This window comes from Watersipora subatra, chromosome 1, assembly GCF_963576615.1.
Source record: "Watersipora subatra chromosome 1, tzWatSuba1.1, whole genome shotgun sequence".
Lineage (NCBI taxonomy): Eukaryota > Metazoa > Bryozoa > Gymnolaemata > Cheilostomatida > Watersiporidae > Watersipora > Watersipora subatra.
This window is the reverse complement of record NC_088708.1, coordinates 3,426,843-3,440,554: the sequence shown is the minus strand read 5'-3', so window position 1 is coordinate 3,440,554 and position 13,712 is coordinate 3,426,843. Positions and strand designations below refer to the sequence as shown.

Below are 13,712 nucleotides of genomic sequence, written 5' to 3'. Positions count from 1 at the left end.
GCTCAAAAACGAAAAGCCGCCGTAGGTTGGAATCTCTTTATTTCGATGACGTAATCACGAAATTTGGTTATCGTCCTGTCACGTATGTTCTCACGTGAATTGAAAGGCCAATACAAACTCTTGTACAACTACGTCCCATTTGAGCCGTTTTGGAAAGAGAATCCAAACTACGGCGGTTTCGTGTAGCTGCGATTAACTGTTCGTTTTTGAGCTTTTAAGAGCTTGTAATCACATTTCCACATGTTTTGCACCTACAACACAACAGAGGCATAGTGAATCTTCTGATACCAAATAACTGTAAGGTGAATTTTGTTGCAAGTCAACCTTTAATGTTTTTTTCAATACATTCGTCAGTCATATCCATCAGTCATATCTATCAGTCGTAATCACTGGTCGTATTCGCTGGTCGGATTGACCAGTCGTATTGACCGGCCGTATTGACTAGTCGTATTGACCGGCCGTATTGAGGGTAGAGAGAATAGAGAGTAGGCTCACATTGACCGGCCGTGTTGAGGGTAGAGAGAATAGAGAGTAGGGTAGAGAGAATAGAGAGTAGGGTAGAGGGTAGAGAGAATAGAGAGTTGTCGGCTCACATTGTCCGGCCCGTGCCCTATTAGCATGATCAGAAGGCAAAAGCTGTCATAAATTATGATTTCACCATCGCATGATCACAGTTTTTGACAACACGAAATATCATCATTGTGAATTTCCCATCTCTGAGCCTTATGCGACAGTTTTGTGCAATGAGCTGTTTACTATATTGTTTGATGATGCAATCTCAAATATCTTCCTTCTTACGCTCATTCACGCAAGTCTTTGATTGGCTGAATGCCTCCTGACTAATAAAGTTGATGAATGTTAAGAGTTAGTATAATAGTAACTTAGCCTTTTGTTATTTGTAAGCTTGAACTGTGAGTCGGCCGGCCGTATGGCCGAGCAAGATGGCAAACTAGTTGCTTGACTGATTCTATAAATTCTATATGGTTTTGTCAAGTCCTAGTGAAGTTAAATTCATCAGACTTATTGCTCTGAAACCAGCTGGAAACTAGAATCAGCAGCGTCTGCAGTTGCACCATAGCAAGCAGATGTAGAGCTGGCCTGGTATAAGTAGATGTACTGTAGAGCTGGCCTGGTATAAGCAGATGTACTGTAGAACTGGTCTGGTATAAGTAGATGTACTGTAGAGCTGGTCTGGTATAAGCAGATGTCCTGTAGAGCTGGTCTGGTATAAGCAGATGTACTGTAGTGCTGGCCTGGTATAAGTAGATGTACTGTAGAGCTACATAGACTGGAATGTTTGTATCTGTATTTTAGGGATGCTCTACTCTTCTACATTTGAGGCTGGCAGCAATCTCAGCAGTTATTCGCTCAGCTCTGCCTCCTCTGGCAGCAAGTTTTACCACTGGAATATTATAGATGGTAAAACGCCAATATCACCAAAAGGCACCTATTTTGACAATACGTTCGGGAATGAGCTAGGTATGCGTTTAGTTATGATATTCCCTTGTCTAAGGATGTCATAGAACTGTGTGATATTTGCTTTGCAGTAACTCAGAGCACAGCCTACATACAGCGATCATTACAGGTCACTATGCCACGGCGCTGCCTATCGGAGTATTAGAGACTACAGAAGCAACTCTGTCTATAGAAAGGATAATAGAAGCCAATGAGTATGTTTGCCTTCAGTTTGCGTATCAAATGAACTATGAGGGATCTGTTGCAGGCTCAAGCAGCACCATCAAGGTACCATTGACTTGAAAAAACGTTTTCCTTATAAAACCCTTGATAATCTTGTCATATCTATCGATTGTGGTTTTGTAAGACCAACTGTGGCCAGCGTGCGTCATGTTTAGCTTAATAGCTGCATACCAATGAGTCTTTAAAACTTGTCCCATGGCCCTGAGTGATTGATGAGCAAAGTCGTTCCTGAATTAGCCAACCAGTCTGTGTTTGGTCTGGGATGATTTAGCCACAGCCTTTCGCACTTGCTAACAAAAGGTACGACCGCTTTACTTCATTCATTAATCCAGGTGCAGACACGGCTGGTGGCTGGCGGAAACCCGACTTTGCTTTGGTCCCACGAGGGTAATGCCGGTAGAGATTGGCTGCATGAGTCATACAGCATGCCTTTAGGCGATTCCGCTTATCAAATAGAATTTGTGGCTGTGAGAGGAGCTGGAGAAGGGATCGTCGTGTCACTCGACGATATTACATTGATGGAAGGTCTGTCAAATGTGGCTATTTATTCATATATATGCTTAAGTGTTGTTCTTTTTACCACAATAAGTTTTAAGTTTTACCCCAATAAGAATCTTTAAAAAGATGCACTGTTAGCTGCATGTCCATCATATTATCTTTCAGATTCTCAGTAAAACTTCATTCCTTTCTGCTTAACTTGACTAGCCAGCCCAGTGCTGCTGTGGTTGGTTGTCTTCTCCTATCCTCCATAATCTTATCATTATTATCCACTTATAATGAATACATGATTGAGAAAAGAAAGAAAGCTCAGGAGCAACTTTGTCTCGATTGTTCAACGGCATGTCTTAACATAGAATTTATATTCTTATTTATATTCTTATTTATATTGAATGCTCTTCCTCATACATTCAGGTCTCTGCCCTTGCGCTGATCCGGGGCGGCGGCAATGCCCAGACCGAACATGCATTCCCAACGAGTGGTTTTGTGATGGCGAGGAAGATTGCGTATCAGGGGCTGATGAGATGCATTGTCGTAAGTTCCTCTATCTCCAATGACACAACCCTCTAGTGACACAATCTCTAGTAAGACAATGTCTCTAGTAATAGAATCTTCTGGCATTAAGGATGTAACGCTCTAGTACTAAAAATAATCGCTCATTGGTTAATCATGTGAAAGCCATTACTATTACTAAAAACATCCAAGCGCAGAAGGAAAAACTTTTGATAACTCATTTATTTTATGTATCCTTTCATGATAATTGGTTGCCCAACTAGTACCCAGCTGGCAAACTTCAAAGTCTGTCAACCTGCATGTCTGTCCATCATGAGGGTTAACAAATCATTTACATTGACAGTTGATTGAGTGACGCGCACTCTTCTTTCCTGCGTATGCGGTAGCCGTGTCATGAGATTTTGAACAGGAAACAACACACTGTCTGTTCATTCTTATGGAAAAGCTTACAAAAATCAAAAAGCATGGAAAAACTGTCAAAACAATCGGAACTCATCTCTTGAGATTTTGTATTTTCATTTCCTTAATTCTGCAGAGAGACAAATTTATAAATCTGTACAAGCTGAGAGAAGACTTTCGCACAGGATACAGAATATGGTCTGTCACTGATGAGGCACTGTATTCAGCACTTGCTCGAGATTTTTTTCTCTCCAGTTTTTACTGTCAGGGGATGATGATTCTTATGAAACTCAACGCGAATGCTACACACTTGGAAGCTTCAAGTCAAGCCTCCGTAAATAATTTAAGACACGCCAAATTTTTGTTTATCAAATGCTCCATGAATAAGTTTCTAGTAAGATTGTTTTCTGCAATTCAGTAACCATGAGATGAAGCTTTGTAAAACTTTAAAAACACTCTAGCAATTCTCAATATAATATAATAGCCAACACTCTAGCAATTCTCAATATAATATAATAGCCAACTTGGCGATTCTCTTATGCAACTTTTCAATACCGTAAGATGTGTCCTTGAGCAAGACTTCTATTGACTTTGTACATAAATGATTCACAAGTTGTACAAGGGTCATGAGGTCGTAGGTGTTGTTTGTTTATCATTTTTCCTTGTATTTTTATCCCTCATGTTGAACTATTAGCTGCTCTTTCCTCAGCTTCTATCTTGTTTAAATATTTTTAGCCGCTTGTATGGTTGGAGACTTCCAATGCAAGGACAAGTCATGCGTAAGGGGAGGCGATTCCATAGTGTGTGATGGAACTTATGACTGCGCAGACGGATTTGATGAAGAATCATGTGGTAAAGTTTACTGGTTCAAAAAGCGGAGTGATTTATAATAATATGTAATATATAGTTAATAATCAATTAAAAATAATTACTACTAACTACACTATGTATTACTCACTCCTAACTACTAACTCCTCATCATACACTATGCATTACTCACCCCTCACTACTAACTCCTCATCATACACTATGTATTACTCACTCCTTACTACTAACTCCTCATCATATACTATGCATTACTCACCCCTCACTACTAACTCCTCATCATACACTATGTATTACTCACTCCTTACTACTAACTCCTCATCATACACTATGTATTACTCACTCCTCACTACTAACTCCTCATCATACACTATGTATTACTCATTCCTCACTACTAACTCTTCATCATATACTATGTATTACTCACCCCTCACTACTAACTCATCATACACGATGTATTACTCACTCCTCACTACTAACTCCTCATCATATACTATGTATTACTCACCCCTCACTACTAACTCCTCATCATACACTATACATTACTCACTCCTCACTACTAACTCCTCATCATACACTATGTATTACTCACTCCTCACTACTAACTCCTCATCATACACTATGTATTACTCATTCCTCACTACTAACTCTTCATCATATACTATGTATTACTCACCCCTCACTACTAACTCATCATACACGATGTATTACTCACTCCTCACTACTAACTCCTCATCATATACTATGTATTACTCACACCTCACTACTAACTCCTCATCATACACTATACATTACTCACTCCTCACTACTAACTCCTCATCATACACGATGTATTACTCACTCCTAACTACTAACTCCTCATCATACACTATGCATTACTCACCCCTCACTACTAACTCCTCATCATACACTATGTATTACTCACTCCTTACTACTAACTCCTCATCATATACTATGTATTACTCACCCCTCACTACTAACTCCTCATCATACACTATACATTACTCACTCCTCACTACTAACTCCTCATCATACACTATGTATTACTCATTCCTCACTACTAACTCTTCATCATATACTATGGATTACTCACTCCTCACTACTAACTCCTCATCATATACTATGTATTACTCACTCCTCACTACTAACTCCTCATCATATACTATGTATTACTCATTCCTCACTACTAACTCCTCATCATACACTATGTATTACTCACCCCTTACTACTAACTCATCATACACTATGTATTACTCACTCCTCACTACTAACTCCTCATCATATACTATGTATTACTCACCCCTCACTACTAACTCCTCATCATACACTATGTATTACTCACTCCTTACTACTAACTCCTCATCATACACTATATATTACGCACTCCTCACTACTAACTCCTCATCCTATACTATGCATTACTCACTCCTCACTACTAACTCCTCATCATATACTATGTATTACTCACCCCTCACTACTAACTCCTCATCATACACTATGTATTACTCACTCCTTACTACTAACTCCTCATCATACACTATGTATTACTCACTCCTCACTACTAACTCCTCATCATACACTATATATTACGCACTCCTCACTACTAACTCCTCATCATATACTATGTATTACTCACTCCTAACTACTAACTCCTCATCATACACTCTGCATTGCTCATTCCTCACTACTAACTCCTCATCATACACTATATATTACTCACCCCTCACTACTAACTCCTCATCATATACTATGTACTACTCACTACTCACTACTAACTCCTCATCATACACTATGTACTACTCACTCCTCACTACTAACTCCTCATCATACACTATATATTAAATTATGTGTAAATTATTAATAATTAAAATAAGCAATAATATAGTTTTAAACTTTGACTTGTAGTAAATATGTCAATCAAGCAGCATAGAGTTATCTCATTACAGCTGTCATAGACACTTGCGCCACTGAAGATTGTGTAAAGCTAAAACATCCTGACGGTCTATTCGAAGTTTGTTCATCCGGCTGGAGCAACTCTCTTAATGACAAGATCTGCACGTATCTATATAAAGGGTGAGTGGAGGAAGAGTGGCTTGCACAGACTTTGAAGTAAGGTGAACGATGGGCGAGTGAGTGTGAAAGGGGCTTGTTGGAGGGTGAGTGTCAGTGAGATAACCGTGATAGGGCATGTCAAGGGGTGGAATACTGGTAGTATGATCATGGGGCATGTCAAGGGCTAGTATGATCACTGGGGAGCATGTCAATGGGTGGAATACTGGTAGTATGATCATGGGGCATGTCAAGGGCTAGTATGATCACTGGGAAGCATGTCAATGGGTGGAATACTGGTAGTATGATCATGGGAGGCATGTCAAGAGATAGAACACTGGTAGTGTGATCACTGGGGGCATGTCGAGGGCTAGTATGATCACTGGGGAGCATGTCAAGGGCTAGTATGGTCACTGGGGGGCATGTCAAGGGATAGATAACTGGTAGTATGATCATGAGGCGGGCATGTAAAAGGGGGAAACCAATGATAACTCGAATGTTATTGTCAAGTAAAATTCTCAGCACATTTGTCGAGGTTCATGCATATTAAATCTGGATTATTCTTTCTGTGACCACAGTTGATTTTATTCTCACAGCCCAGCCATCAGTCATGGATCTACTCAAGCAGCACCCACATCCAACGAGTTTCTCACCCTGAACCCTGAATCAGATCAAGGTTTTATCACTCGCTTTAGCAAAACTTCAAGTTGTCCGGGGAATTCCGTTATCAAGGTTCAAAGGCTACAGCATTTATATTTAAAGCTTTACTATGTGTAGTGTACATATGCGGCCTTCTTTTGATAGTTTGCTATTAGGATGTAGCGAGATGTAGAGAGATTTTGCTGTTAGGATGTAGTGAGATGCTGAGATGCCGCAATTGTTACAGTTGCTACTCAATTTATATTTATAAAATCTGAGTCATTTTTAAACGTCAAAGTATATCACAGGTATCATGCGCAAGTCCTGTGTGTGGCAGACGACACCCTACTCTTGCATCTTATATAATTGGTGGCACCGAGACTAGTGAACAAGGTAGATGGCCATGGCTTGCAGAGCTCAAATTTCAAGGAATTCACATCTGTGGAGCTACACTTCTCTCACCAAACTGGCTCGTCACAGCTGCCCACTGTGTCAACAGGTTGGTATTTTATTGATGCAAGAAAAGGGTTGCCCTTCACCTCCGCAAACACTAAGCAAGTCTTAAGCTATGAGAATATACGATCATAACTGAAGGGATATTGAGTGAAAGCCAAGACTGGCTGCATTCTCTCAAACCTGCAAAAACATTCTTTCAAAGTTAGGAGGTATTCGGTCAAAGCCGGAAAAGTATTCATTCGATCAAAGTCAGGGAGGTACCTGTTCAAAGTCAGGGAGGTATCTGCTCAAAGTTGGGTAGGTATCTGTTCAAAGTTGGGGAGGTGTTCAAAGTTGTGGAAGTATTCAGTCAAAGTAGTGCAGGCGTTCTGTGAAAGATGGGGAGGAATTCAGGATTTAGTTGATGTAAAATTTTAAATTCATTTTTATTTTCTCCTCTGATAATCAGAAAAGTAAAAATCTTTTGTTCTGTTAAAACCTAACAGGCATAACTTGCAAGGCTTCAATTCTAGTATTACGTCCAGCTAAACAGTTTAAATCTATTAATTTGTGTGTTCAATGCTCAGAGATGAATTATAAAATTATAATAATTGCTTGAAAAAAAGATCTGTGCTAAGTATTGCCTTTAAATAAGACAGCATCGAATTTGTGTCATAAGCACACCGTGATGCCATTAGCGCACCCTGATATCCTTAGAGCACCACGATGTCATTAGCCCACCATAAGTCATCAGGTGATGTGTTCTTTTTTTCAAGGGGGAGAGAAAATGTTCCACACTTGCTGACAGTAAGTCTGGGCACCACAGAGGTTGCACCAGGGCAAGTGAATTCTATAGAGAGAGAGGTGAAGCGAGTCGTCTTACATCCTGGCTATATGCATGTTTATAACGGCAGCGACATGGCTCTGCTCTTCATTCAACAGCCAATCAACTACACAGACATCATCATGCCAGCTTGTCTAGCTAATCCAGAAGATGAGTACAGCCCAAGGTCCTACTGCTACTTAACTGGCTGGGGCAAGACTGAAACTGAGGGCTCAAACCTATTCCCTAACGTCTTGCAGGAGGCCAAGTTTAAATTACGTGACTCACAGTCGTGTAACAAAACATGGAGTGGAGTTATTAAGGACAATATGGTTTGTGCTGGTGAGTGAGTTGTCATCACATGATATGTTTGCGCTGGTGAGTGAGTTGTCATCACATGATAATAAGTTTGCGCTAGTGTGTAAGTTGTCATCACATGATAATATGTTTGCGCTGGTGAGTGAGTTGTCATCACATGATAATATGTTTGCGCTGGTGAGTGAGTTGTCATCACATGATAATATGTTTGCGCTGGTGAGTGAGTTGTCATCACATGATAATATGTTTGCGCTGGTGAGTGAGTTGTCATCACATGATAATATGTTTGCGCTGGTGAGCGAGTTGTCATCACATGATAATATGTTTGCGCTGGTGAGCGAGTTGTCATCACATGATAATATGTTTGCGCTGGTGAGTGAGTTGTCATCACATGATAATATGTTTGCGCTGGTGAGCGAGTTGTCATCACATGATAATATGTTTGCGCTGGTGAGTGAGTTGTCATCACATGATAATATGTTTGCGCTGGTGAGTGAGTTGTCATCACATGATAATATGTTTGCGCTGGTGAGTGAGTTGTCATCACATGATAATATGTTTGCGCTGGTGAGTGAGTTGTCATCACATGATAATATGTTTGCGCTGGTGAGCGAGTTGTCATCACATGATAATATGTTTGCGCTGGTGAGCGAGTTGTCATCACATGATAATATGTTTGCGCTGGTGAGTGAGTTGTCATCACATGATAATATGTTTGCGCTGGTGAGCGAGTTGTCATCACATGATAATATGTTTGCGCTGGTGAGTGAGTTGTCATCACATGATAATATGTTTGCGCTGGTGAGCGAGTTGTCATCACATGATAATATGTTTGCGCTGGTGAGTGAGTTGTCATCACATGATAATATGTTTGCGCTGGTGAGTGAGTTGTCATCACATGATAATATGTTTGCGCTGGTGAGTGAGTTGTCATCACATGATAATATGTTTGCGCTGGTGAGTGAGTTGTCATCACATGATAATATATGTGTTTGCGCTGGTGATGTTCTATAAATTGTTGGCTAATTGTTAAAAGAAAACACCAATTTTAGCTATAACAAACGCAATACAGAGATGTCAATACAGAGATGTCGCATGATGTATATAATACAAATATGTGCATATGATATATAATACAAGTATGTGCATATGATATATAATACAAGTATGTGCATATAAACTATATAATGCAGATATATTTATATCTATATAAAATACAGACATGTTTATATAGTGTATATAATATACAGATACATTTATATAATCCCACGACCAAACACGAGCGAACCGATTGTTTGGGAGCTTAATAATAAATGCATATGCGCACACAACTCCCGAAAAATTATCCGTCAACGGTCGTTACCAAACCCTTGTACCAAAATCCCATCAAAAAATTTAACCATTCTTGTGTAGAGTCGTTTAAGTATAATAATGATACAAAACACATATAAACGTATTTAAATATGTTACCAAGTCTTTGAAAAGTTGACACAATATCCTAAAACTAACCCATCTAATCGGATTATACATAAATAGACAGATTAATTTGGCCTAAAATCGCTATAAAAACTTGACAAGCCTTTTTTAATCAAAATTAAGACCGGTCAATGAAACGCCGATAAGGCCGGGCGACAGAGAGTAAAACCATTAAGCCGTGCGCATTTCATGAGAAAAATGTGCACATTTCACCAGTCTATGGTGTTGTCCCATTGCAAAAGGTTTCTGTAATTATCATAGAAGTACTGAAAAGTAATCGCTTCTTTTTTGCTGATTTTAAAGATAACTGACATTTTGGACACTTATAATGAGTACTTTGGTATTCCAACTGATGTCCAAAGCAGTGAAAGTAAAGGAAATGATGATGATATTTTTCTAACGGTTCTTATAAGATTATTACAATATTTAATTGTAAGAATAATTATTCGATTTTATAAGATTATTATAAGATTTAGTTGTAAGAATAATCATTGGAATTTACAAGATCGAAGTATATACTGACCGATGGTGTACAATATGGTACTATTATTATTTTTCTAAAGATTTTGTTGATGATACTGTGGCTGTGCCCAATATCGCGGTACTGCCAAGCCGTTTTTAATATCTGCAAAATTAAGTAATAGGCCTACATTTTCTTGTAGATATACATCTATTTCTATGACAACCAGCTAGAATCTGTTTAGATTTTTAAATTCAGCATAATTTTTTTAGATATAATTACAGAAATCTAGATAAATATCACAACTTTTTGATATTGGTTGCTACATGTATGACCGATGATATACAGCCACCCAGCTTGTGTATATTACACAGCAGCTTGCCATTTTACTTCTAATATTGCATTTCTCCTATTGCAGGTCAGAGATATAAACATATAAATTTTTCCTTTCATTATCGCTGTTTGTTGTACATAATAACTCCCTGTACATGTACATTACAGCTACCATTGCAGTTCTCCTATTGCACTGCAGTGCCATTTGACTGCTAATATTGCATTTCTCAACCGGTAGTACCCTTTTTTTTCCATTATCACTTTGGTCATGGGCTGTATGACAGGGGAATTTCTAGGGGAAGCTCTTAAAAATCTAAACAGGTTTTAGTTGGTTGTCATAGAAATAGCTGTGTATCTATAAGAAAATGTAAGCCTATTACTTAATTTTGCAGATATTAAAAACGGCTTGGCAGTACCGCGATATTGGGCACTGCCGTAATATCATCAACAGAATCTTTTAGAAAAATAATAACAGTAACCTTTGCACACCATTGGTCACTATATACTTTGATCTTGTAAACTTGAATGATTATTCTTATAACTAAATTTTATAATAATCTTGTAAAATCGAATAATTGTTCATACAATTAAATATTGTAATAATCTTATAAGAATCGTTAGAAAAATATCACCATCATTTCCTTTACTTTCACTGCTTTGGACATCAGTTGGAATACCAAAGTACTCATTATAAGTGTCCAGAATGTCAGAGTCCGTTAGAATCGGCAAAAACGAAATGATTACTTTTCAGTACTTCTACGTTAATTACAGAAACCTTTGGCAATTGGATAATGCCATAGACTGGTGAAATGTGCACGTTTTTCTTGTGATATGCGCATGACTTAATGGTTCTACTCTCTATCGCACAGCCTTATCGGCGTTTCGTTGGCCGGTCTTAATTTTGATTAAAAAAGGATTGTCAAGTTTTTATAGCGATTTTAGGCCAAATTAATCTGTCTATTTATGTATATATTTTCATATAATGTATATAATACAGATATCTGCATTATATAGATATAAATATTTATATATATATTTATATATATATATAATGCATATATGTGCATATAAAGCAGTACAGGGGTCACTTTGTATCTCACAGTTTTTAGCTTTTGATTTTTAGTAAATTTTTGTTACAGTACTTTGCTTGCCCGCCATATTTCATGAAAATACAATTTCTTGCAGGATACCAGACAGGATCAATTAGGTCATGTCAAGGAGACAGTGGTGGGCCGCTCGTTTGTTTAGACAAATATCAGAGATGGAGTCTTGTTGGAATTACAAGCTTTGGTCCTTCTGGGTGTCTCGTGGAGAATTTCCAAGATGATGTGTTCACTAGAGTGTCCCATTTCATCCAATGGATCAATGACATCATTAGTAAGTGCTCAAACATAAGTGACAACATCTGTAAGTACGCTGGTTTTGTAAATAACAGTAAGTGCACCTCTTATTGATATTTTTGCTTTTCCATTTCCTGTTTCACTTTGCTAGTTACTATGTTGCTAGTTACTATGTTGCTAGTTACTATGTTGCTAGTTACTATGTTGCTAGTTACTATGTTGCTAGTTACTATGTTGCTAGTTACTATGTTGCTAGTTACTATGTTGCTAGTTACTATGTTGCTAGTTACTATGTTGCTAGTTACTATGTTGCTAGTTACTATGTTGCTAGTTACTATGTTGCTAGTTACTATGTTGCTAGTTACTATGTTGCTAGTTACTATGTTGCTAGTTACTATGTTGCTAGTTACTATGTTGCTAGTTACTATGTTGCTAGTTACTATGTTGCTAGTTACTATGTTGCTAGTTACTATGTTGCTAGTTACTATGTTGCTAGTTGCTATGTTGCTAGTTGCTATGTTGCTAGTTACTATGTTGCTAGTTACTATGTTGCTAGTTACTATGTTGCTAGTTACTATTGCTACTATTTGCAGATTTTCAATTCACATGTCAAAATGGTAATGTGATAAACGATGAGGATAGGCTCTGCGATGGCGCTGATGACTGCGGTGACAACTCGGATGAAGTAGAATCCTGTTTGAGATCAGTCGAGTGCAGCTTTGAGGCACGAAATTTCTGTGGATACAGGCTTGGAAACTGGAAGATTGCAAGCGGGCTTGCAAGCTCAGTCGGAGGTTTGGTTAATACGGGCCCGAGCTTTGACCAGACATCAGGTTTGGCTGATGGCAAGCACAAATACGCGTACACAGATAGTAATGACTCTATCTTGACTTCACCACCTTATGGCAATCCTAGCACATCTTGCCTTCAGTTTTTCTACTACCTATCTTATGGCAGCAATATACACGTAATCAAGTCATCTGGAGAGCCTATACAGGTAGTGAGTGGCTCCGCAGAAGGCTGGCAGGTGGCTCAGGTAGAGTTACCCGTGGGAGATTACTCAGTTTCGTTTAGAGCTGAGATATTTGAAGAGTCTTACGTCGCCATAGATGATGTGACAACAAATTTGGGCCCTTGCAGTGGTCCCTGTCCCTCTGACATGTTCAAGTGTCATTCTAGCTCGGTGTGTATTCACCTTAAAGGCGTCTGTGATGGACTGTCGCAATGCGCTGACGCCAGTGATGAGGATGACTGTTCATCCGCTGATGAGGTGAGCTGCTCATTTGATGAAGCGTATGGGTGCGGCTTGAGACAGCGCGACAATGACAATAGTAACTGGGATATCAGATATCTAGTGAATGGAATGCAGCCCGGACCATCTGCAGGACACGGGGACAGCGATATTGAGAATGACTTCAGTTATTTAATTTTCAACCCTCCCGAGGCCCACGCTCTCGCTCGAATTAGTTGGCCCGTAAAAATGGCTGTTCCATCCTGCATGGCATTCTGGTATTACATGGATGGCACTGATGTTGGCTCTTTGCAAGTTTACAGTAGGGAGAACCTCATCTGGCAGCAGTTTGGGAGTCACGGGCAGGAGTGGATGCAGGTGCGGGTGCCCCTCGACGCCGGAGAAGGGGTAGATTTTATAGCTCAAGCATCATCAACAGTAAGTCTTATCTCGCTGGGGAACCACCTGCTCCTTCTATACACACTTGCATGTTTTTAGAACATCTCTCTCCCTCTCTTTCTCGCTATTATATACATTGTATGTTACATATATATAATATATATATAATATGATTGCATACAATAATACTCATTATTTACATACTCATTATTTTGTAATGTTTATCTTTCAGAATGATGACGCGGTACGGTTTTAAATATTGGCCAAAAGTTTTTT

The 13,712-nt window shown here is 38.9% G+C and overlaps 1 protein-coding gene across 1 annotated transcript in view; it reads left to right on the top strand.

The window, feature by feature from the left end:
* Positions 1 to 13,712, top strand: part of LOC137385652 (MAM and LDL-receptor class A domain-containing protein 1-like) — a 43,711-nt gene that overhangs the window by 7,149 nt on the left and 22,850 nt on the right. The window contains exons 10-20 of the mRNA XM_068072161.1: positions 1,315 to 1,479; positions 1,586 to 1,743; positions 2,031 to 2,223; positions 2,611 to 2,730; positions 3,844 to 3,960; positions 5,880 to 6,006; positions 6,579 to 6,714; positions 6,930 to 7,120; positions 7,833 to 8,221; positions 11,652 to 11,843; positions 12,400 to 13,475. Of these exons, the coding sequence (XP_067928262.1) occupies positions 1,315 to 1,479; positions 1,586 to 1,743; positions 2,031 to 2,223; positions 2,611 to 2,730; positions 3,844 to 3,960; positions 5,880 to 6,006; positions 6,579 to 6,714; positions 6,930 to 7,120; positions 7,833 to 8,221; positions 11,652 to 11,843; positions 12,400 to 13,475 (2,864 nt within the window). The remainder of the gene's footprint in view (positions 1 to 1,314; positions 1,480 to 1,585; positions 1,744 to 2,030; positions 2,224 to 2,610; positions 2,731 to 3,843; positions 3,961 to 5,879; positions 6,007 to 6,578; positions 6,715 to 6,929; positions 7,121 to 7,832; positions 8,222 to 11,651; positions 11,844 to 12,399; positions 13,476 to 13,712) is intronic.